The 25,352-nt window shown below is 47.0% G+C and overlaps 2 protein-coding genes across 7 annotated transcripts in view; one reads left to right on the top strand and one right to left on the bottom strand.

The window, feature by feature from the left end:
- Positions 1 to 5,592, top strand: part of STAT1 (signal transducer and activator of transcription 1) — a 34,323-nt gene extending 28,731 nt beyond the window's left edge. For all 3 annotated transcript variants that reach the window (XM_068137918.1, XM_068137919.1, XM_068137920.1), the window contains exons 21-24: positions 410 to 595; positions 1,183 to 1,258; positions 2,087 to 2,189; positions 2,793 to 5,592. In XM_068137918.1, coding sequence (XP_067994019.1) covers positions 410 to 595; positions 1,183 to 1,258; positions 2,087 to 2,189; positions 2,793 to 2,816 — 389 coding nt within the window. In that variant the 3' untranslated portion in view covers positions 2,817 to 5,592. The remainder of the gene's footprint in view (positions 1 to 409; positions 596 to 1,182; positions 1,259 to 2,086; positions 2,190 to 2,792) is intronic.
- Positions 5,502 to 25,352, bottom strand: part of GLS (glutaminase) — a 73,949-nt gene continuing 54,098 nt past the window's right edge. For 2 of the 4 annotated variants that reach the window (XM_068137921.1, XM_068137925.1), the window contains 4 exons: positions 12,586 to 12,647; positions 11,011 to 11,087; positions 10,814 to 10,877; positions 5,502 to 9,013 (listed from right to left, as the gene is read on the bottom strand). In XM_068137921.1, the coding sequence (XP_067994022.1) occupies positions 8,857 to 9,013; positions 10,814 to 10,877; positions 11,011 to 11,087; positions 12,586 to 12,647 (360 nt within the window). In that variant the 3' untranslated portion in view covers positions 5,502 to 8,856. The remainder of the gene's footprint in view (positions 9,014 to 10,813; positions 10,878 to 11,010; positions 11,088 to 12,585; positions 12,648 to 25,352) is intronic. The other 2 variants (XM_068137922.1, XM_068137923.1) reach the window with 2 other exon arrangements.

The raw sequence follows: 25,352 nt of genomic DNA, 5'->3' as shown, positions 1-25,352 counted from the left end.
CACTGGGAGACAATACAAGACCCTACCCTAGCAGTCCTCATCCTTTACAACAGGCCACAGCAGTAGCAATACCTGAAGGGATCCTACAGGAAGGAGGGAGTTTTCTTAAGGGCGTCTAGAGACAGGACAAGGGGCAGTGGTTTGAAGCTGAGGGAGAGTAGGTTCAGACTGGATTTCTAGAAAGAAGTTCTTCAGTACAAGGGTGGTGAGACACTGGAAGAGGTTCATCAGAAAGACTGTGGATGCCCCTTCCCTGGAGCTGTTCAAGGCCAGGCTGGATGAGGCTTCAGCCACCTGGTCTAGTTGAGGTATCCCTGACCATGGTAGGGGGATTGGAATAGATGATCTCTGAGGTCCCTTCCAACCTGAGCTCTACAATGATAATTGTCACTGCTCCTCTCTTCTGCAGAGCCCCAGTTCCACTCCGTAGAGCCATACACCAAGAAGGAGCTCTGTGCTGTCACCTTCCCTGACATCATCCGCAACTACAAAGTGATGGCAGCTGAAAACATTCCTGAAAACCCCCTGAGGTTCCTGTACCCAGACATACCCAAGGACAATGCCTTTGGCAAGTACTACTCCAGGCCAAAGGAGGGTGAGTGCTGCACACAGCCCCTGCAGTCTGTGCTGTTTGTCCTTCAGGTACTTGGGTGCCAAACCAGTTCCATGACACAGAAAGGAAGAGCAGGAGTTGGGACTGAATGTCTTGGCAGGCCTGTGCCATGCTTGAGTGCTGCTGTGCCATGTTTGAGTGCATGGGCATCTCAGCTGTAGTAGAGTAAGAAAAGGTCTGATTTTTAGAGGCACAGCATGAGATGCAGCCAGATCAATCAACAGTTGTCGCTGGGCCTGTCCTTCAACTGTCACCACTGCTCGTGTCTGACTTACACAACTCTGATCCTGGCTGTGTGGGCCTGGCAGGATGCGTTACACCAAACTTAAGGGGAGATTTTGTGCCCCATTTTCTACAGGGCAAAAGCGGCAAATAAAGTCTTGGTTTAAAAAATGGCATAAACGAACCATCGTGCTGCCGTACGTACGAGAGTGAGACTTGCAGGTTATGTAGGTCACAGGCTTCGTTTTCAGTCCAAGAAAAAGATGGCAATGTGAAACAAACTTGCTAGAAACTCCAAGTTTTTTCCTTCTTTTATGTTTTATTTTTTCCTTCTCTCCTCCTTGAAGCACCAGAGCCAATGGATTTGGATGGTCCCAAGGGAAACGGCTACATCAAGACAGAGTTAATCTCTGTGTCTGAAGTGTAAGTTGCCCCAGAAATGTTGGATTTCTAGGAACTGGTTATAACCTTTTGGCTGTAGTTCTTGTGTCTTCATGCTGTTTAAGGTGTAGGTGCACTGTCACATCTTTTTCTCTGATCACACCACATCCATGCCATGCTGTGTGTGAAACACCCTTCTTCAGCTGAAAAGGCCACTGAACATGGGGGTAGTTGTAGTGGCAAGTCCCTTCTTGAAAAGCAAGTTCTTTAAGACTTGTGGGACTTTGTCTGCTTAGAATTTAGCTCACTGACCAGTCCCTGTTTTCTGCTGGCTTTGCAGTGTGTTGTTCCCAGGCTGGGTCTTTGTCACAAGGGACTTCCCTGAGCAGAGAGACTGAGGGAGCTGGGGCTCTTTAGCTTGCATAGGAGGAGACCGAGGGCTGACCTCATTCATGTTTATAAAGATGTGAAGGGTGAGTGCCAAGAGGATGGATTCAGGCTCTGCTCAGTGATGCCCAATGACAGGACAAGGGGCAATGGGTGGAAGCTAAGGCATAGGAAGCTCCGTGGAAACATGAGGACAAATTTTTTCACTGAGTGACAGAACACTGGAACAGGCTGCTCAGGGGGGTTGTGAAGTCTCCTTCTCTGGAGATGTTCAAGACCTGCCTGATGTGTTCCTGTGTGAGCTGCTCTAGGTGATCCTGTTCTGGCAAGGGGGGTGGACTGGATGATCTTTCAAGGTCACTTCCAGCCCCTAACAATCTGTGATTCCTTAGTGGCCCCTCTGGACTCAGAGCCACATGTGGTAGCCTAGCTGGACCTCACTTCTTTAGTGATAGTTTGTCCCTGCTCTTTTTCTTCTATTAGCCACCCTTCCAGGCTCCAGTCTCCTGAAAACCTGCTCCCCATGTCTCCTGAGGAGTTTGATGAGGTGTCTCGGATGGTGGGCCCAGCAGAGATCGATACTGTGGTATGGATTGTAAAGCAGCCTTTTGTGGCAGGGTTGAGCCACAAGGTGCCTTTTTTCTCATAGCTCACTTAACACAGGCCAACACTTCAGAATATGGCTCTTCAAATGTGGAGGGAAAGCAGGGAAGCCAGAGCTAGACTACGATTGCTCTCAATTGTTCTTCCCACTTGTGCTGCAGGGGTGGAGAACAGGAGAGAAAAGCTTTCTGTGTGGATCTTGTAGGGAGTGGTAAGACAGGAAGGAAGAAGTTTTCTCCTCTGCCATAGCGAAGCCACAGCTGGAGCCTTGTGTCCAGTGCTGGCTCCCCAGTTTGAGAGAGACAAGGAACTACTGGAGAGAGTCCAGTGGAGGCCACAAAGATACTATGGGGTCTGGAACATCTCTGTAAGGAGGAAAGGCTGAGACCTGGGGCTGTTCAGCCTGGAGAAGAGCAGCCTGAGAGGGGAATCTTCTCAATGCTGAGCAATATATACAAGGGTGGCAGTCAATAGGATGAGGCTGGGCTCTTCAGTGGCTCCCAGAGAGAGGCCAAGAGACACAAACTGGAAGGCAGGGACTTTTTCCTTAGCTTGTTTAATTAACATTTTACTTTTCCTCTTGCAGATGTGTTCAGCCTATTCAACTTAAAGGTTGAGCTTTTCACTGCAGCATTAGCACAGCTGATCAGCTTATGCATCCTGCTCTGCAGTCAAGGACTCAGTGACACCTTTCAATTCTTTGGTTTCTGAACCTGAAGGTCCAGCAACAGTTTTTTATCTAATGGGCATATAAGCAGCAGGCTGAGCAGCCTCCTGAGCAGGCACTGGGGTTGGTGTTTTTTTTAGTTGGCTAACTAAATAAGATCCCTGCCTGAGTGGAGGGGGAAGAGGAAGATGGAAATGAGAGGTCATCAGCAAGAGCAATGGGAAAAATCATGTAGGGAATTGGTGAAATGTTGGCTGTGCATAGAAAGCTTCAAAGAGGACCTAGTTCCTTTTCAGAGCTTCTGTTCTGAAGGCTTGCACCTCCTGCATAACGATCGCTGAAGAACTTTCACAGCTTTGAACTTTCATCTGTACCACAGAAAGAAGAGGGCCACTACAGGTATTATGCCATGCTTAGTCCATGTTCATCCTGGTTTTCTCTCTTCTAAGGACATGGGATACAGAGAGAACACCAGCCAGAAATGGTGCCTGCATTTTCATCTGGCAGAGGGTGTTTGGCACAGTCTGTCTCATAAAGAGCACTTCTTAGGACACCACCTTTACAGCTGCAGTGGCACATGCTGAGCTTGCAGCTCAAAACATGTCCTAGCAAGACTAAAGCCACTGCAGACTCTAACAGCAGTTCAGACAAAACCAGAACCTACTTTTAAGGATGTAGAAGGGGTTGGAGGATGCTGTCATAATTAACATACCCAGGTGAGACAGTCATTTGTGCCTTTTAAGTGCCCCATTTCGGTTATTCCAGCTGAAATGGACCTGAATTGTCTCCTGTGTTATGAACCAGGGCATGCATTTCACAGGACCCTACTGGCTTTGGTAATGAAGTGAGTTTCTGGTTAGGGATGAGGCACAGGAAATTGAAGAAGTTACCTTTACACTGTGTAGTGGTTGCAGGATACTCCATCTTTAGTACTTAAAGGATGAAGTTATGCTTCCCCCAGAGAAGAACAGGTCGGTCCTCAGCATGCTTGAGAGTAACAAGTGATAGTTGAGAGGCGAGGTTGTCTTAAGCAGATGGTCTCTTGGATTATGGACATCTGTCATCCTTAGCTGGCTCATTGGCATGTAGCTGAGAGGAGGAACTGCAGCACGCATGCAGGCTCTCCAACATTCAAGTACAGGACCCAAGCAACTCTGCTCTAGGTGGCCTCCAGAGGTCCCTCCAACCTCAGCCAGTGCCTTGCCAGCAGCTACCGCTGCAGCCTCTCACCCCAATGCTACCTGTCCTCAGTGAGAGGAACTGCAGAGGTGCTACTCTACCATTCAGAAATGCTCAATCCATCCTCTGCTGCTCTCAAACTGAATGAGTGGTTCCCTTCAGGCTGTTGTCCCTGTGCATACTGATGTGCCCCCTTCAGAAGCACGAGAGAAAAAAAATGGCAGTGCATGGAGCACATCGGATCCGTCCTTAAACAGAAAGCATTGTTTAACTGACTTTATTTTTGCTACCCTGGGCTGCTGAGGCTAACAGTGCTGCAGAGCACAGCTGGCACCTCCCTGCTTGTCTTGTAAACAGCTGAATGTAGTACAGTACAAACCCCAAGTACTTGTTCCTCAAGCTCCTCCTGGTCTGCAGGCAGCAGTTTGTGTTCAGTAGTTTCCTATCTTGAGTTTATCAAGCAGGATGAAAGGGTGGGAGGTTGAAAGCTTTAGCTATGGCTTTGTCTTTACACTGCCAGGAGTTCTCAAAGCAATGTTTGGGTGGGTTTTTTCAATCCCTGATTTATTGATAGAGGATTCTCTGGCCATTTAAAATAAAGGGAGCTGACATTTTGGTCCTTTGTCTTGTGCTTTGGCTACTTCCTTAGTCTGCCAATAGCTTATAGCTCATTTTCAACAGGCTTGTGCAGCTGAACAGCTGCAGCTCTGAAGCCTCAGGCACTGCAGATGCTTTTACTTCACTGTCTTGGTGCAGGTTGGTTACAGATTGCTTAGAAAGGGGCTGGTGACTGCTTGTATCATATGACAGATTGTTTATTTCTTCCCCAGCAAAACCTCAATAAACTCAACTTGAATTTCTAACTTTGAGTGGCTAAGAAGGATAAGTGGTCTATAGCTAAACTTGCTGAGCTACCAAGACAGCCCCAATGATTCCCATTTTTCTCTGGGGCATCTCACACTTACCAATTTTATGTTACCTGCACAGCCAGAGAAGCAGAGCTGTAGAGAGCACTTGGCCAACCCACTTAAGAGTCCCAGCATCAATGAAAAGCAGTGAAAGGCCACAGCTCTAGCAAAACAAGTTTCCAAAAAAAGAAGAAAGGCAAATTCTAGGTCAGAGCAATTCTGATTTCCTATAAGCTCTTCATGAAGGAAATAACCAGGGGAGATTTTCCTGGCCAACCATCCCCATGACTGAAGCCTTCTTTCCAAAGCAAAAAGGTTAGACTGGAGATAAGGAAGAAATTCTTTCCAGTGAGAGTGGTGAGACACTGGAACAGGGGTGCCCAAGGAGGTTGTGGATGCTCCTGACTTGGAGGAGTTCAAAGCCAGGTGGGATGAGGCCTTGAGCAACCTGGCAGGTAAGCTGGAACTAGATTTTCAAGGCCCCTCCCAACCCAACCCATTCTGTGAATCAACCAAGAACCCCCACCACAAGCAGTCACCATCATCTTGGTATTTCCATTTATTATGCTGTAAAAAGCAACACTATCTGGATTTTTATTTCTTAAAATAAATAACTTTCTCTTTCAGAACCAGTACAGCTCAAGTTTAGATTCATTCATGGGAAACTGCTAGAAATACATTCATCACTGTCTAGTCCCCCACAAGACAGAATCTAAAAGTTGAGAGATCAGCCCAGTCCGGTTACAATGACACTGCCAAGAAGTACAGTCACTGACAGCCCAGCTCTGAAGCAGAACAAAAATGAGAATCAGTCTGGTACGATACTTTGTTTTGTTCACAAAGATGGGCTAATTAATGCTGGGACTATGACAATATTGCTGAGTACAAAGCATTAAGTTAGCTGAAACAACTGGAGGCTGTGATACATAGGGCAGGGAACAGACATGGCAGAAAAACAAAGGAGCATGGGAGGAGAAAGTCTCTTTGGAGCGTTAAGGAAGTTGGCGGCTGAGAAGAGAACCGAAAGCTAGTGATGGTAGAAGCTACATTGTGTCATGAAGGATGAAGAGCCAAACCAAGGTACTGCTATCATCTTTACAGTCATAAATAACATCATGTCAAAGCAGCTGCAGCACTGGACTGGACGATGCCGAAACGATGCCTCTGGCATACCAAAAACTAACCAGCAAAGATGCACTGAAGCAGAGGCTGGCTAAAAGCACTCAGCATGATTCAGGAAAGGTTAAGTTTAGCCAGGATCCTTAATGTTAACTCAGAGAAAATGCCTTCTTTTGGTGGTTTGGGTTTGGTTTGGATTCTGTTGGGGTTTTTTTGTCTTTAGTATGTGTGTATTATCTACCTATCTTAAAAAAACAAACACCAGTTGGAACACTGCAAATTTCAGTTAACTAAAGCTAAACCAGGTATTTTTCTGAGCAGCCAAAGGATGGGTTTGGACAGGAAAAATAAAATATAGAGATAGATAAATCTATGGAAGAAGTCAGATTAGCACTGAGAATCCAGAACACTAAACTAGAGCCCATCTGAAAATACTCTCCACACTAAAGCTGACAGAGAAAACCTGCTGGAATTTAGCTCCAGGTGCAGCAGAGAAGAGGCCTGGTGCTCCTCAGCCATCAAAGTGGCTCAGTAAAGAACTGGAGCCCATTTTATTTAGGTTTTTTTTTGCCTAGAGGTAAGGTGGCTGTGATGCAGGCCTTGAAAGGGTTAAAAGCCTTCAGAAAAATAGCTGATCTGCAGCAAACAGAACAAAACACAAAAGCAAGAGCAGCAGTGCAGTTCACCAACAGCAAGACTGTGAGAAAAAGTGTTTGATAACCATGCCAGGGGCCAGCGCTGAAATGCTGGTTCAGGGCTTTGGACTTCCAGAATCTTCCAAGATGTCTTCATTAGGATGAAGATGTCCCTGTGCTGAGTTATCAAGCACTTCTCCATGTGACTCATCCTCCCTGCAGGGAGGCAGTATGGCATGGTGATGAGAGACTGTACAGGAACCTGAGAGGACAGCTCCTCAGATAGCCTGCCCTGCTGGCTCATTCTGGAGAGCCAGCTTCTCCCTAGGCCTTAGTGTGCCCATTTGCAGAAGGAGGCTACAGGGGTTCAGATCATCTTCAGATAAAGTGCATGGGCTATTCTAAGAAGAACTGGGGTGTTGTTTCAGCAGGATTTGGTGCCTAAATACAGAAAAGTGGAACTCTGAGATCTACCAAGGACTCACACAGGCTATGTGCTAGGGTCAGAACAACCACACACATGCTCCAGCACCATCTCTGTTCCCATGTGCTAACCCATTTGTGCCTAAACATTCTCATGCTCAAACTCTTGCCTACGTCCATCTCTGGTGGGTTGTGAATATCCAACTCTAAGCTCCTAGGCGGCTGCTCACTTCTGAGGCAGAAGCAGTTGCCCCCGGGATGAGGCAGCTGCCCCAACATTGCACTTCCGCAAACGACATACCCGCACCCCTGGGTTCCCCCTGACGGGGCACATGCCCAGATGGCTACAGTGGAGGGGCAATAAATGCCACCCTTCACCACAAAAAACATCTCCTACTTGTGCTCCTGATGCTGAACTCCTTGTTCTACACCAGTGGAATCCCACCGATGCAGTAATTCTTGCTCCCTGGGTTAATGGTAGTGCAAGAAGAGAATGTACACAACAATGTGGCTTATCTCCTGCTCTGCTCCTGCTGGGATTTGCTCTGTGCTCCTTAAAGCTGTTTCACTCTGCTTGTGCTTCTTAGCACAAGCCTTACATCAGGTCAGATTTGCAGGTAATATTTGGTGTAGCACTTTGCCTTTCACACACTTCCATCTCCCTCTCTGGTTCTTGTTGCTGCTGCCAAGAAGTGCCCCCTGGGGGAGCCCACAGGAGGGGCTGTTGTCACTTGTGAAGGCTGTAGTGCAAATGTACCTGCAAGGAACACGACTGCACCAAGGGGAAGCACCTGCTGTCCCCAGCTACAGGGGAAGCACTTTAGCAGCTGAACAAGGAGGGAGGTGAGACAAAGGGAACTGAAAGGCTTCAAACACAAACCCCACTATAAACACCCTGCGATGGCACAATTCACATTCCCTTACACCATTTGGTCAAACAAATCTCAACACAAGATTCCCTGACAAGACTCTCTTAAGAACAAGCCTAGACCATTGACAAGTGTCACCTACAGACTTGTGAATATCTATATTATGTAAACAAGGTTGTGTGGAAAGATTTTTAAGGTTTGGGGTTTTCCTCCCTTCCCCCCCCACCCCTCCCCGCCCAAAGTTTAAGTGCAGATCCTTACCTTCACACACCCAGCCTAAATCTACACATCAGCATCCTCAGCTTCTGAAGAACCTCACTGACACTCATACCTGACAGTACTCCAGCTCATCTTGGCCATACTGGAAACAGAGGGCTAGAGAAACAAACAAAACCTCAGCGGAAAAAAAAGATAAAGAAAAAGAATTCCTGGCCACAGACTGTAGAGTTGACATAAAACACCTCCAAAAAAACCCAAAACACAAAGAAGAAAACTCAAATAAATTAAGTAGTGCACAGTAAAGCCAACAACAGCTAAATATTGTGGGTTTTTTTTCTACATCAATTCTATGCAGCATGAGGTAATATTGCTCACATTATGGAGGGAGATTCTTGGTTGGTTTTTGTGGGGTTTGGTTTTTTTTGTTTGGTTTTCTCTTTTTTTGTTTTTGGAGAGAGACTGGATTTGTCCTGTGCGTATAGAAACTCCTGTAACATAACACTGAAGTAACAGAGACTTCTGGAAAAGAGAGACCACTATCAGAGAGAAACACACACGCTCTTCATGACTTAAGTCTACCACAATTAAAACAGGTGAGTGATCTGATTCTTAGGGTCGAGCTGCAGATGATTTATAACAAGCCGTCCAGGTTCTTGTGAACCGTCCGGTTCTCCTTGCCCTCGTTGGCATCTTCCGATGGAGTGTACTGCACCTGGTACTCCTGAAGGATTTTAAACACATCGTGGTGCCCAAAGTGTAAAGCTTCGTCCATGGGGGTGTTGTTCCACCTGCAAGAAAGGAGGGAGGGGGAAGGTTGGAGGTTAGGGAAAAAAGTGTCTTTGCTGGAAAGAGCAGCCAAGCACTGGAACAGGCTGCCCAGGGAGCTGGTGGAGTCGGCATCCCCGGAGGTGTTCAAGAAGCGTGGAGGTGTGGCGCTTCAGGATATAGTTGAGCGGTCATGGTAGTTATGGTTGGACTCAATCATAGAATCACCCAGAGGTCATCTAGTCCAACCCCACTGCAGTCAGCAGGGACATCCTCCACTAAATCAGGTTGCTCAAACCCTTGTCAAGTCTGACCTTGAGTATCTCCAGAGATGAGACCTCAATCACCTCCCTGGGCACCCTGTTGCAGTGTTCCACCACCCCCATGGTAAAGAACTTGTTCCTAGCATCCAATCTAAATCTGCTCTCCTCTCATTTCAAACCATTGCCCCTCATTCTATCGCTGCAGGCCTTTGTAAACAGTCCTTCTGCAGTGTTCTTGTAGGCCCCCTTCAGGTACTGAAAGGCTGCTATTAGGTCTGCCCCAGAGCCTTCTCCATCCTAAACCCCAGCTCTCTGTCCTGGTAGGAGAGTTGTTCCAGCCCCCTGATAATTTTTGTGGATCTTAAAGGTCTTTTGCAATCTTAATGATTCTATGATTCTCTCAGCACCCAAGGGCAAAAGCAGCAACCACCCAGTTCTTTACATTGTGTGCTAATAATGAAGCACACACACAGACCACTCTGTGAAGTTCTCAGCCCACACCAAGTTCAGTAGCTAGCTTCACAGGCTGGAGAGTTAGACAAACTGGAGCACTGGGTGAAGAGGAACCTAACAAAATTCTGCAATGGCAAGGGTGGAGTTCTGCATCTGTGGAGAACAGCCCCATGTATCAGTACACCTTAGGGACTGACATGCTCAAGAGCAGCTCTGGGAAAATGACCTGGGAGCATTGGTGGACACTAGCCTGACCATGAGCTAGCAATGTGGCTTCAAGGCCAAGAAGGCCATTGGCCCCCTGGGGTGCATTAAGAGTGTGAACAGCAGGTCAGTGGAGGGTCTCCTCCCCCTCTACTCTGCCCCACTGAGGCCTCATCTGGAATACTGGGGCCAGTTCTGGGCTCCCCAGTTCAAGAGAGACAAGGATCTACTGGAGACAGTCACAAAGATGCTGAGGAAACTGGAGCATCTCTCTCAGGAGGAGAGGCTGAGATCTGGGGCTGTTTAGGCTGGAGAAGAGCAGCCTGAGAGGGGAATCTTCTTAATGCTGAGCAATAGCTAGAGGGGGAGGGGGCAAGAGGATGGGGCCAGACTCTTTTCAGCGGTGCTCAGTGACAGGACAAGGAGCAATGGGCACAAAACAGAAGCCAAGAAGTTCCACCTAAACACAAGGAAAAACTTCTTTGCTGAGAGGGTGCTGGAGCTCTAGAGCAGGCTGCTCAGTGAGGTTGTGGAGTCTCCTCCTCTGGAGAGACTCCACACCCTCCAAGACACTGTGATTCTGGACACTCTGCTATGGGTAACCCTGCTTTAGCAGGGGGGTTGGACTGGATGATCTCCAGAGGTCTCTTCCAGCCCTCATCATGCTGGGATTCTGTGAAGCCAGGCATAACCTTTTATATATTGATTTTAATGGCTTCACCTTTTTTTTTTTAAACCTCTGTTTGCTCTGCAGAACCTACAGAGAACCAGAAGGACCAGGTTCCTCCTGCTTCAGCTCAGTACATTCCAAGGCGTTCAGCTCAATACATTCCACTCCTATCTGATGGGATACCTCTCCTCATGGGGGCTGGAGAGAGGCTATTTGAGCACCTTTCCACTCACCTGTCTTTGGGGAAAGGATTCACTTTGCATGCTTCCAGCAGGAATTTAACAACATCCACGTGTCCTATAAGAAGAGCAGGTCTGTGAGGGTACAGACACAGAAAAGCAGGAGTGCACAGACAGGGAGTGGAGATACCCTAAAGCAAGCTGACCACATCCCATGAGCAGACAGCAAACCACAGCCCAGCAGACATTACCTTCTGCAGCTGCTACATGCAGGGCGGTCCGTGAGTCATAGTCTCTTTGTTCCATATCCATTCCTGAGAGAGCAAATCTAACCACAAAAAAATAATTCATTCAAGTATTACTTAATTAGTAGAAGTTACAAAGCCAGCATGAACCATGGCCCCATGCTAAACAACGGCAGCTCTGCTGCCAGGGGATATAAATGGTAGCAAGGGCGCACTGGGACTTTGGTTGTAGTGAAGGGGAACCTTTACCCCCTGTTCTGGAGAACAAGTCTGGTGAGGAGCAGCTGAGGGAACTGGAGTTGTTTAGCTTGGAGAAAAGGAGGCTGAGAGCAGACCTCATTGCTCTCTACAGCTCCCTGAAAGGAGGTTTGAATGAGGTGGGGGCTGGTCTCTTCTGCCTAGTAAGAAATTATAGTATAGGAGGAAATTGCCTCAAGTTGCACAAGGGGAGTTTTAAGTTAGATGTGAGAAGAAATTTCTTCACTGAAAGGATTTTCCAACACTAGACGAGGCTCCTCAAGGTGGTTGTTGAATCTCCATCCCTGGAGGTGTTTAAAGAGGCAGAGATGTGGTGCTGAGGGACATGATTTAGCACCAGCCTTGGAAGAGTTAAATAATGGTTGGACTGGATGATCTTTTCCAATCAAAACAATTCTATGATTTACTGATACTGACTATCATAAAGAGTAGGGTCTTAACTTTGTTTCTGCACTTATGAAGAGAAATAAAATGTCTTTGCAGGAAACATAACAGTTGAATCACAGAATGGTAGGGGTTGGAAGGGACCTCCAGAGATCATTGAGTCCAGCCCCCCCTGCCAAAATAGGATCATCAAGGAAAGCAGGTCCCACAGGAACACATCCAGCTAAGTTTTGAAAGTCTTCAGAGAAGGAGACTCCACAACCTCCCTGGGCAGCCTGTACCAGGGCTCCATCGCCCTCACAGTAAAGAAGTTTCTCGTTATGTTGAGGTGGAGCTCCCTGTGTTCTATCTTGTAGTTGTTGTTCCTTGTCCTATCACTAGGCACTACCAAAAAGAGCCTGGCACCTTCAACCTGACAGCCATCCCTCAGATATTTATAGACATTGATCAGATGCCCTTTCAACCTTCTCTTTTCAAGACTAAACCACCCCAGGGCTCTCAGTCTTTCTCCGTAGCAGAGATGTTCAGGTCCCCCCATCATCCTCATAGCTCTCCATTGGACTCTCTCCAGCAGGTCTCTGTATCGCTCAAATTGGGGAACCCAAAAGTGGACACAGTATTCCAGGTGTAATCTCACCAGAGCAGAGTAGAGGGGGAGGAGAACCTCCCTAGCCCTGCTGGACACACTTTTATTGATGCACCCCAGGATGCCATTTGCCTTCTCGGTCACAAGGGCACATTGATAAAGGCAATTTATTACCCCATGATCCACAGACAAAGAAAGCAATGGGACTGCAGGATGGCCTGAGTTTGGTGGTGAATACATTCAATCTGCAGTGCAGCTGGATGCCCTCGACACCACCACAGTGCATATTCATAAGTAACCATCAGCAGCAAGTCCCCAACAAGCAGCATTCCCATATCCACACTGATTTTTACCTGCGGAGTGCAGACACGTCCCCTGTGTAGGCAGCAAACAGCAGATTGATCACAGACTTCACCTGCAAAGAGAGATGCAGGCCAATTTATTTGGCTTCTTCCCTTAACTGGGATCCAAATGGAAAGAAAAGATTAAATTCCAGGCTGCCCAGCAGACCCAGTGCTTGTGAACTTGTTCAGTTTATCCCCTTCACAGAATCACAGGATGTTAGGGGTTGGAAGGGACCTTGAAAGATCATCCAGTCCAACCCCCCTGCCAGAGCAGGATCAGGCAGATCTTGAATATTTCCAGAGAGGGAGACTCCACAACCATCCCTGGCTGCATTTTGCAGCAGAGTGTAAGACACTGGAAGGCTTTGTTCCAGCTTGCTTTGCAACCAGAAGTTTTAGGTCTGTCTTTCGCAGAATGGCTCAGGTTGGAAGGGACCTCAGAGATCATATGCTCCAACCTCCTTGCCATGGGAAGGGACACCTCTTAGCTAGTCTTGGTTGCTCAAGGCCTCAATCAACCTGGCCTGCAACAGCTCTAGGGAGGAGGAATCCACAACCACTCTGGGAAAATATTCCAGAGACTCACCTCCCTAGTACTGAAGAACTTCCTAAGATTCGGTCTAAACCTCCCCTCCCTCAGTTTAAACCATTCTCCCTTTGTCCTGGCTCTTGACACCCTTATGAAAAGTCCCTCTCCGGCCTTCCTGCAGGTTCTCTTCAGGCACTGGAAGGCAGCTGTCCGAGGTTGAAGGTGCAAGGGCAATAAAAGAACCAATCAAAAGTACCTTTCTATTCTCCAAGGGTTAAAAAAAAGAAAATATATCTGAGCCTTGCTGTGTGGACAAACAGTATTTGTGTCTGGGATTGCCCAAAGACATTGGAATTATGAAGAGAGCATCACTTGGCACAGGTCATAAAACCAGAAACACCTTGGGAGACCAACTCAGTCTGGAAAAAGAAATGGTTTAGTTCTGGGAGGGATTTTTTTGTGTCCTTTGGGCTGGGATTTTTGTTGTTTTGGGTTTTGTTGGGGCTTTTTGTTTGGTTTGGGTTGGGTTGTTGGGGTTCTTTTTTGGTTGTTTGGTTTTCTTTGTTGCTGTTGTTGCCTTGTTTCTCTCTTTTTTTTTTTTTTTTTTAAGCAGGAAAAGTCTTTGTAAGCAGGAAAGAAAAAATGGTTCTGGTTTTGCTTTGTAGGACAGAGTTTCCTGACAGATTTTTCCATCTAACAGCAAAGCTTCCTTCAAATAACCAGATTTTAAGCACTTCCATTCACATTAGCCACTACAAGAGCAGCAAGGTTTCAATGCAGGCAAAATAAAATGGATCTTTGCAGCTCAAATAACACAAGTAGCAGGCAGGCAGGGCTTCTCTCAGCTTGACTGATTAATAAGAAACAATACCCTTAAAGCTACATCAGCCTTGGCCCATGCACATTTTAAAAACATCCTGGTGAAAACAACTCCACAAGCTTTAACAGCTGCCAAACCCAACAAGACAAGATGGTCTCAAGCATCCCACACCAGCTTATCACCAACTGATATGGCCATTTCTAGGCCCCCCTTCACAGGAGTTTCCAGTAAACCTTCCAGCTGCTGCCTCGCTTTTTATGAGTCTACAAAGTTCTTCTGTCACTGCTACTGCTCAAGTAACACAGATAAAGAACAAAAATTGACCTTCTACCAGAAAGAGGATAAACAAACAAACAGAATCACCACCCAGAAGCAAGCCTCCCCCAGATTCCTGCAAGAACACTGGCGTGTTTTCACAGAGCCACAGAGAAGCCAGCATCTGCGCCTCATGCAAGCCCTGGTGGTGGAACTGCTTGTTGGTTTTTACACCTCAAATATGCACTGACACAGAGCACAGGGGTCTGAGCCAGAGTGGAAACAGCCACTATCCATAAACCCATTCTTGCAGCTCCTTTTTAGGGTCCTCTATGAGATTCATCAGGCCTAGGAGCCTTGTACAGCAAGAGTGAGACCTGCTTGGCAGGATCTGCAGGTTTCCATCCCCTCTATCTCCAAGGCCCCTCCTAAACCAGACCAGCTCCTGGGCTCTCTCAGCACCTCGGTCAGCTTTAACTGTGGCAAATCTGACATCATTGCCCAGAACCTCTTCAAGCATTACAGAGGATTGGCTTGAAGTAACTCTGCAATTCTGAAAGATTTCAGTACTGGACCAGGTTCCCCAGGGAGGTGTTTGAATCCCCATCCCTGGAGGTGTTTCAAAGAAGCAGAGATGTGGTGCTGAGGGACATGGTTTAGCACCAGAGTTGGCAGAGTTAGAAAATGGTTGGCCTCCACGATATTAAAGATCCTGTCTAACTGAAACAATCCAATGTTCCTCCCATGAGGATTTTTTTTGGTTTAAAGCTTCTGAAAAAAAGAAAACAGCAGTGACCAAAACCCCTACAGCACATCAGGGTGGGCTTTGCTCTGGCTGCAGAACCAGTCGTCTATGGGTGAGCCCACCCACCCCTACAGCCTTTGTTTCTCCCCTCGCCCCTGGGTAGCTCCCCAAGGGATGCTGTGTCTCAGCCTTTCTCATCTAAGCTTGCAGCTGTCATGGAGACAGTGTCACAAGATACCAGTGCAAATATCCAACAGCACTCTCATTAGGCTTTCCAGAGTAAACATCATGGCCACACCAAAACATTAAACCTTCCTGAAAGAATCACAGAATGGCTCAGGTTGGAAGGCACCTTGGAGATCATCTATTCCAATCCCCCTGCCAAGGGCAGGGACACCTCTCAACTAGACTTGGTTGCCCAAGGCCTCATACAATCTGGCCTTTAACACCTCCAGGGAGGAGGCATCAACCACCATCCCGGGCAACCTATTCCAGAGTCTCACCAGCCTCATACTGAAGAATATCTTCCTAGAGAACCAGTCTGAACCTACTCCCCATCAGCTTTAAAACCATTCCCCCTTGTACTGTCTCTAGACGCCCTTACGTAAAGTCCCTCTCCAGCCTTCCTACAGGTTCCCTTCAGGTATCGAAAAGCACCCCCAGAGTCTTCTCTTCTCCAGGCTGAACAACCCCAGCTCCCTCAGCCTATCCTCACAGCAGAGGTGCTCCAGCCCTTGGGTCATCTTTGTGTCTCTCCTTTGGACTCGCTCCAACACTTCCATGACCTTCTTATGCTGGGGACAGCAGAACTGGACCGAATGTACACCTTGTATTGATCCTGGGCTGTGCATTGCATTTAAAAGCAGGCATGGAAGGAGAATTGAGTTTGATAATCACTGCATTTCATCAGGATGATTCAGTTTTCCTTCTGAAAGAGGAGCTGAGCATTGCTCTGCTGCTGGTGCCTGGCTGGTTATACTCAGGCAATTCATGTCCTACTGACTCTTCTCCCATTTTCCACATCTAAGATGAGCAGAGGACATTACACCCATATTAAAATCTACTTCTAAGGCAACTGATCATTCTGGCTGGGCTTCTTTATGTTTCTGGGAAATGCAAATGTGCATTAAAGTAATAAATAAAAATAACATCCCTTCCTGTGTTCCAGAAAAATACCTTTCCAAGGGCAGCTAGGGTCAAGAATCCCTCTGGATTCAGCTGAAGCTTTTGCTAAGAAGCTGCCTTCATTTCCTGTAACAATGTGACAAAATGTAGTTTGCAGATCCCTGAGGCTTTCCAACAGGATAATCTTACAGATTCACAGATTGCACTGGGTTGGAAGGGACCTTCAAAGGTCACTTTATCTGACCCCCCATAGTCAGCAGGGACACCTGCAGCTAGATTATGTTGTGCCTCTCAGCGATCTGGGAGAGGTTAAAGCTGTTCCTCTCTTCAGGCAAATAATGTAAACCAAGGAAATACAAATGCAGGTAACAAGAAAACTCTGCTTAATTCACAATAAACATCCAGGGGAGGGCCACAAAGAATCTGGGGGCTGGAGCACCTCTCCTGTGAGGACAGGCTGAGGGAGCTGGGGTTGTTCAGCCTGGAGAAGAGAAGGTTCAGGGGAGACCTAATAGCAGCCTTCCAGTACCTGAGGAGGGCCTGCAAGAAGGCTGCAGAGGGACTGTTTACAATGGCCTGCAGTGATAGGATGGGGGACAACAGTTTGAAATGACAGAAGAGCAGATTTAGATTGGAGTTAGGAACAAGTTCTTTACCATGAGGGTGCTGGAACACTGCAACAGGTTGCCCAGGGAGGTGGTTGAGGCCCCATCCCTGGAGATACTCACAGTCAGGCTCAACAGGGCTCTGAACAACCAGATCTACAGCAGGATGTCCCTGCTGACTGCACAGGGGTTGGACTAGATGACCTTTAGAAGTTCCGTCCAACCCAAACCATTCTATGATTCTAAGCAGTAAATCTATTAAGGCATCAGGTAAGAGGTTCTCTGCCCCCAGCTCCCACCCTGAAATACCAGATCCGAGTCAAGCACAAGAAAGAAAAGCCAAGACAGCTGCTGTTGAACAACTACACTGAGGTGAAGTGAAAGGAAGGAACCACCCCAAGGTCAGAGCAGCCGGAAGACAGACCACTGTGGCAGATGTTTCAGATAAACATGGGGTGGGAAGAAGAGAAAAAAACAACCACCCCCAAACCCCAACAACACTAAAGTTAAGGGAAAACTGACCACTGAAGTGACTCCCAGGTTGAGGCTTTCATACTGCAGTTATTTAAGTATGTCCTAAAGCTGATGGAGCTAAAAGTTTCAAGGAGGTAAAAGCTTTGAGGAGGTCTCCTTGAAACAGCAGGACTCAGATGTGAAGCCAGCTGCATGTGAATGGAGGAAACACAGCACTGCAAACACAAGAGCTTCAAAGACACTGTAAAAGTATTTTGGTAAGATTTGAGAGTTTTGGGGCTGTTCCTCAATTTCTCAGTGAACCATCCTGAAAAACCTCAAGAAAAGGGAGGTTTAACTCTAGCACTCTAGCATTTATATGCTGAAGCTACCTACTACACCTGGAGTTCTGATACATCTAATTGATCTGAAAAGCTTAACTGAAATTCCATCTGGACATGAGGAGGAACTTCTTTAATTTATGGGTGCTGGAAAAGAGAAGGCTGAGAGGAGACCTTGTCAATGTCAGGGGGATGGAGCCAGTCTCTTTTCAGTGATACAATGTGGGGCAATGGGCATTAATTCAATCTCAGGAAATTGTATCTCAACATAAGAGAAAAACTTTTTTACTGTGAAGGTGCTGGAGACCTGGAACAGGCTGCCCAGAGGTGGTGAAGGAGCCTCTATCTCTGGAGAGATTCCAAACCCGCCTGGGTGTGTTCCTCTGTGACCTTCTCTAAGTGATCCTGCCTTGGAAGGAGGACTGGACTTGATGAATGTCAGAGGTTACTTCCAATCCCCACCATTCTGCGGGGTGTTTGGAACCAAATAGTCCTTCCTAGATGAACAGCGGACTGAAATGCAGCCCACAGGAGAAGACTTGTTTACACAGCTTCAGTCTCATGATGGCTAAAAGCAAATCCCTCTATGAGACAGAGAAAAGACTCACTTCTCTCTCCACAGACACTAGTCAAGAGGTTTTGATTTTAATGCAGAACAGCAGCATGTGTAGCACTGCCTAGCTCTCACACCATCAAGAGCAGATCACAGGATTGTAGAATGGTAGGGGCTGGATGGACCTCTGGAGATCATCCAGTTCAACCCTGCCAATGCAGATATGCCTAGAGCAGGTTGCCCAGAATTGTAACGTCCAGGAAGGTTTGGAATCTCTCCAGAAAAGGAGACTCCAACAACCTCTCTGGGCAGCCTGCTCCAGGTCTCCAGCACCCTCACAGTAAAAAAGTTTTTTCCCATGCTGAGATAGAATTTCCTGAGATTGAGTTAATGTCTACTGCTCCTCATCCTGTCACTGGGTATCACTGAAAAAAGCCTGGCTCCATCCTCCTGACAGCCACCCTTCAGGTATTTGAAGACATTGATAAGGTCCCCTCTCAGCCTTCTACTCTGCAGACTAAACAGTCCCAGGTCTCTGTCTTCCGAACATTTCATGGAGAGCAAGCTGCTATCCCTGTCAGCAAAAAGATGGTAAACTGAGGCCAGGAGATGGAGATGAACTGCTATGGTCTTGTGGGCAAACAAAGTGACCTGATACCTTCTGCCCACTGCCTCACACACCTCAGTGCTACTGTAAACCATCCAGACCTCAGGCAGCAACCAAACCCCAGCAGCTAACCATACCAGCCCTGTGCTCTGTACCTGCCCCTGTGTCCCACTCACAGATTCATGCGGGTTGAAAAAGACCTCCAAGATGATCCAACCTATTGCTACAGAGCTGTCTGTCCTGCACTGCTATGGCTGTGATGAGTCCAGCACAGCAGGATGAGCCTCTGCTCCATGAGGATGGGGAAGCCAAACAGCTGTGCAGGCAAAGACAACAAATCCTTTTGGGGAAAAAAAAAATAGCTCAGAGCTAGATTAATTCCATGAGAAGCTCTTAGCTAAAAAGGTCACTGTATCTGGATTTTAATTTCCTACTGTGTCCTGCTTGCTGACAGTGCCCCCCTCCCTCATAATTTCTTTCAAAACATGACAGAATTTACAGACTAAAAAAAGAATATTACTTCCAACTTTGCTGTTTCTACAGGTGGCTGAGGAATGGAGTCAAGCCTGAGAGGTTAAAATGCTGTTGCTGCAAAAGGCTATACAAACAAGGACAAACAAACCAACCAACCATCTTTCCAACGCTCTTCACATGGTATTTAAGGACAATGCCACAGGTAGCCCTCAAAAAAAGGGAAAAAGCTCAAAATATTGATGGGATAAATAAAAAAAAGATAGTTTGAGTGAATATTTTTTCTCAAGGATTTTTCCATATCTGAACTTTACTATGCACCAGATCCAGTGTGCCTTTCCAATGCAACAAAGGGGGAAAAGACAGATAGCAGAGCTAGTTGAGAACTAAAAGCCACCTCTCTCTCTCAGTATCTCATTTTTTGTGCTTAAAAGGGGACATTTAAAACATGTTTCCTTTGGGAACCCTGTTCTCCTGGCCAACTGGCCAAAAGAACAGAGTTTAAACATTCCACTGCACAGTGCAGAGGTTTGGAGATGAACTGGGATATAAACTTCAGCTAGGATGTTAACTTCACCTCTTGCAGCTCAGGACTTCCCCAGTGACAAGCAACTACCACAGAGACCCGAGGGATCTCAGAACGGGTCCCAGAGAAGCAAGAGTCTCAGTGCACGACAACCCAGGCCACCCAAGCCCCTGAGAATTGCTGTAGGAGAGCCGCACTGAAGTGGGACTAAAGTCCTGCAGCTCTTCATCAGTATAGAACACACCGCAGAAATCAGACCAAATCGTGGGCACGTGCATATGAGGCACAGTTCTCCACACCACTCAGTGCCACCAAGGCTGCAGCACGGTCAGCCTGCACTGATGGTATCTCAGCTATCTTGCTTTAGCCCTTGCCCGGCAGGAGGGTGCGGCAGCACCACAGGCAAAGTCTGGCAGATGTTATTTGAACATGGCGGATCCCGACGCGGCCTGGTGACAAGCAGGGGGAAGGCTCAGCGACTGTCCTGACAGACAGAAAGAAGCTGGGTCACGCCGACATGCCGAAGCCATGAGCAAGGGCCGGGCTTGCCAGGAGAGCCCAGGCCGAGACGGCCGCGGCCGTTCCGTGCTGAGCCCTCGAAGCCACCGTCAGCAGCGGCCGGCAGCCCTAAGCCGGCTCAGGAGGGGATTAACCCTGCGCTGTCAAAAATAGATGCTTAAGCTGCCCAAGGTGAGCGTCTGCCTAGCAAACCAGGATTAATATTTCATACTGGGGAAAGAATGACTACGAGAGACGCTTCCTGTTCGCCTGACCGTTACAGACGGCCAAGTGCTGGCAGATGAGGCAGCACCAGAGTTTACATCAGCCAAGAGGGACTACACAAAGTATTGAAAGCTGCAAAATTCAGCTTCAGGGTAACACTGCTCTACCGTTCACGGACTCATAGGATGGTTTGGGTTTGAAGGGACCTTAAAGATCATCTAATTCCAACTCCCCTACCATGGGCAGGGACACCTTCCACTAGACCAGCTTGCTCAAAGCCTGATCCAGCCTGGCCTTGAACACCTCCAGGGAAGGGGCAGCCACCACCTCCCTGGGAAACCTGTTCCAGTGTCTCCCCACTCTCACTGGAAAGAATTTCTTCCTAATCTCCAGTCTAAACCTGCCTTCCTCAAGCTTCAATCCATTCTCTCTCATCCTATCACTACAAGCCCTTGTAAAAAAATCCCTTCCTGGCTTTCTTGTAGGCCCCCTTCAGGTACTGGAAGGCTGCTGTAAGGTCTTCCCAGAGCCTTCTCTTATCCCACCTTGAACAGCCCCAACTCTCTCAGCCTGTCCCCACAGGGGAGGTTCTCCAGCCCTGTGATCATCTTTGGGGCCTCCTGTGGACCCACTCACACAGCATCATGTCCCTCTTATGTTTGGGGCGCAAGAACTGGACACAGTACTCTATATGCGGTCTCATGAGAACAGAAGGGCAGAATCACCTCCCTCCTCCTCCTTTTAATGCAGCCCAGGATACAGCTGCCTTCTGGACCAAACTGGGTCCTAAAGCTGATCCTCTGCTTTGCTGCCCCTGAAATAAAGTAGAAGTTGGTACCTTAAGGTAAGGAAAACATTGGAAAGTCAAAAGTAAGATTGATGCATAAACAAATACCCAAACAGAACAACAGGGGTTTGGCAAAAGCCCTTCTGTACTGCTGTCTGCCCACTGCTGGTTTTCAGCCTGGCATGGACAGAGCTCTGTAACAACCAACTGAAACTGGTGTTGCAATGTCCACAATGCCCATGCCAGAGAAGTCCTCCTGACACTCCCTTCACATCTTTATAAACATCAGTGAGGTCACTCTTCAGTCTGCTGTTCTCACAGCTAAAGAGCCCCAGCTCCCTCAGCCTTTCCTCAGAAAGAAGATGTTCCATTCCCTTTAAAGTCTTTGTGACTGTGTTGGACTCCTCCAAGCATGTCCCTGAACTGCTTCCTCTTGAACTGAAGGGCCCAGAACTGGACACAGTATTCCAGTGTGGCTTCTTCAGGGCTCACTAGAGGGAGAGGAGTACCACTCTCAACCTACTGACCATACCCCTTCTAATCCACCCCAGGATGCCACTGGCTTTCTTGGCCATAAGGGCGCATTGCTGGCTCATGGTCACCCTTACATCCGCCAGGACCCCCAGGTCCCTTTCCCTTGTGCTGTTCTCCAGTGGGTCAGTCCCCAACCTGTACTGATCCATAGGGCTGTTGATTCCCAGGTGCAAGACTCTACACTTGTCCTTGTTGGATTTAATTCAATTTTTCCCTGCCAAACTCTCCTACCTGCCCAGGGCCCACTGAATAGCAGCACAGCCTTCAGGTGTGTGAGCCACTCCTCCCAGTTTGGTGTCATCAGCAAACTTGTGACAGTGCCCTCTGTGTCCTCATACAGGTCATACAAAAATACATTGACTAGTACTGGTCCCAGTAGTGACTCCTGAAGGACTCCACTGGACACAGGCCTCCAACTAGATAGACTCTGTCCCATTGACCACAACTCTATGACTTCCTTCCTTCGCCCAATTCACATCCACCTCACTCCCCAATCATCCAGACCACACTGCTTCAGTTCATCTACAAGGATGCTGTGGGAGATGGTGTCAAATGCTTTACTGAGACCAAGATAAACCACACCCACTGCTCTACCCTTATCTTCCCACCTGGTTATGTCCTCATAGAAGGCTATCAGGTTGGTTAAACATGACTTTCCCTTGGTAAAACCATGTAACACCTCTCAGGCAGAGATCTTCAAGCATCACTTAAGCATTGCCTCCACTTCCTAATTGAGATGTCAATCTCTGTGCCCACTCACATGCCCCATGCCAGCACAAGCAGCCTGCCAGGACACAACACCCAAACTTGAGTGCTGTGTTTTAATCAGGGAATCCCAGACTAGTTTAGGTGCCTCACCCACATGAGGGCTAGTTCTGAAGTGCTCTCAGAGCTTCCCTAGTGAGGTTCTTCCTGATTCAAGGAGATGGACAGTCCACAAAGGCACACCAAGCAGCCTATGGATTACACCACAGCAATCCCTAACCTATCAGTTAAGAAAAGACAATTTCTGTAAATAACTCTCTGAAGCACACAAGTTGTGTTTTGGCTTGAGTAAGAGTGATCAACAGACCCTATCTGCCTCTACAGCAACATGTGGACATGGCACTTTGGGACATGACTTAATGGCCATGGTGATGTTGAGCTAATGGTTGGACTTGCTGATCTTAGAGCTCTTTATCAACCAAAACAACTCTAGGATTCTCTGACTGTAGTGTCAGCTCTAACTGAGCCTCTTGCCCTAACTTTAACTGAACACAAGGTTCACAAGGCATTTATGGAGTTAGAATTCCTCAGAATTCTTTTGTTCCCATTACACAACAAACCAGCAGAGGATATGGAAATAAATTAACACAGATGCTTGCACATAGCGATGAAGTACAGAAACATCTGAAAATACAAACAAGCTGTTCCATAAAGCTTTCCTTTCTCCTTCAGGACTTTCTCCACCACCTCCTTCCCTATTTTCTGCACTACTGATCTTCATTTCCTCATCTTATTTGAGGGAAGTGCAAAAATAACTCTAGAATCTGCCTAGATTTACTCTTCTGTGTTTTGAATCTAACACAGGAAATACAATTTTGGAGTTTGGTTCTGTTAGTTTGTTGGGTTTGGTTTAGGTGCTTTTGGGTTTTTGCTTGTTTGCTGGTTTTGGTTTTTTTCCTTCTCCAGCCCACATCCTAACACATCAGTTCTCCTTTCTTTTCCTCTAGATGGTGTAGGCTCCTCTTTCCAGATGGGAGACAGAGGATTATCCCCAGCTCCTTCAGTTTTACGAGCTGCAGATGCATCATTTATTTTTGGAGTCAAAGCTGCAACAGTGCCTTTGAAAGCTGCTACCACAGGGGTTATTTTGGGAGGCTTGCTGGTGGAATCAACTTGAAAATGTAGCTTGCACAGCAATTATTCACACTGCTTCTGTGACTGGGGGAAAACCAAGCCTCAGAAACTTCTTCATCCCTCAGTTACTGCCTTATGATTTTCAGCAGCCACGTTCTGACACAATTTGTGAGTAGACTGAAAGCTGCTTCTCTTCTCCCATGAGTTATGTCTAGGCCACAACCACAAGAGAAGTTGTGTTTCACGTATGCATATCCAAAGCACCTTTAAACCAACTCTGCTCCTACTATAGCTACAAAAAACCCCAGGCAGGCCAGCAAAGCAGGTTCCAGAAGGGCTCCTCAGTCTCCCTTTGCCCAGCTGGGATGACAACACAGTTCTAACAGCCTGCAGTCTGTAACCACTTGGGATGGTTTATTTATCACATTTATCACTTTTTTTAATCACTTATTTTCATATTTGATATATATTTTGGGGTTTTTTTTACCATTTAATTATCATACTTAAAAGCACAACAAAGAGGCCCTCCAGTGCTCTGCAACCTACCTACAGACCCTTCCTGCAGCTACATAGCTGTGCTGGTTACACAGAAATACAAGGAACTCATTACCTTAAAATCACAGCCGATCTGATTGGAAGGGACCTCAAGGATCACCCAGTCCAACCCTTGACCCAGCACTGAAGTCAACACTAAACCATGTCCTTAAGTGCCAGGTCCACAAGCCACTTAAACTGAGGGGTGGTGACTCCACCACTGCCCTGGGCAGATCATTCAAATGTTTGAGAACTCTTTCAGTGAAGAAGTATTTCCTAATAGCCAGCCTAAACCTCCCCTGGTGAAGCCTGAAACCCTTGTCTCCTTGGTGGCAAGCATCAGGGCTAGAGAAGAGGCTGCTCCCATCTCACTCCAACCTCCCTTCAGGGAGTTGTAGAGAGCAATGAGGTCTCCCCTCAGCCTCCTCTTCTTCAGACTGAACAACCCCAGCTCCCTCAGATGCTCCTCACAGGCCATGTGCTCCAGGGCTTTAACCAGCCTCACTGCCCTTCTCTAGACACATTCATATGTATTACAGGCCAAAAAGTGTAAAGTACCAACTAGTTAGAGGATTACCACTGCATTTTACAGTAAACCAAGTCTCTGCCCATCTCTGCCTCAAGTCTTTTTTTGTCAGAATACTTTGAATTCACCTCCTCCAATACCAACAGTGGCCATGGAGTGGATATCAATTGCTGGAAAGTTTGTCTCACTGGTTCTCCTCAACACAACATCTGTCTGCCTGTGAAAAGGCTGATTCATCTTAAATACTAACAAGCAGGAGGTGCAAGCTCTTTAATGAGTCAAAAGCCATAAAATATCTCTTTTAACTTGTATGGCAAAAAAGCAAGAGTCAGAGGTGTGACTGAGCTGCGTTCTACAACTGAACCACTGCATGATCAGAGATGATTACATTTAACTTGAATTTTTAGATAACAAATGAGACTTAGGATCTTGTAACTGAAATTTAAAAGACTTAGATACTTCCAATACAGTTTGTGAATCCAGAATTAATAGTCTGCTTCCCACTGGTGATTTGCTCAAGTGCCTTAAAGACACTAAGGTATAGGTTGAACTTGTCCTTGAAGCAGAAACATTATTTCATGACAACAAGCAATAGCTTCTTATTTCTGATTCCAGCTACTAATACATTCTGAAGTGTTAGTGAAGTGATGCTGCTTAAGTTACAGCTAAGACCATGCAATCAACGTGAACTAAGAGTTAAAGAATTAAGCAGCATTGACTAGATGAAGCAAAACATCTACTTACCTTCAGTAAGAGGGATTTTCAGAAAGACCATGCCCATCTATTCCACTCCTGAGATGCAC

This window comes from Melanerpes formicivorus, unplaced genomic scaffold (genome assembly GCF_026170545.1).
Source record: "Melanerpes formicivorus ecotype bairdi unplaced genomic scaffold, bMelFor1.0.p_v2 SCAF_5, whole genome shotgun sequence".
In the NCBI taxonomy this organism is placed as follows: domain Eukaryota; kingdom Metazoa; phylum Chordata; class Aves; order Piciformes; family Picidae; genus Melanerpes; species Melanerpes formicivorus.
Note: the sequence above shows the minus strand (reverse complement) of the source record. Positions and strands in the feature narration are given on the sequence as shown.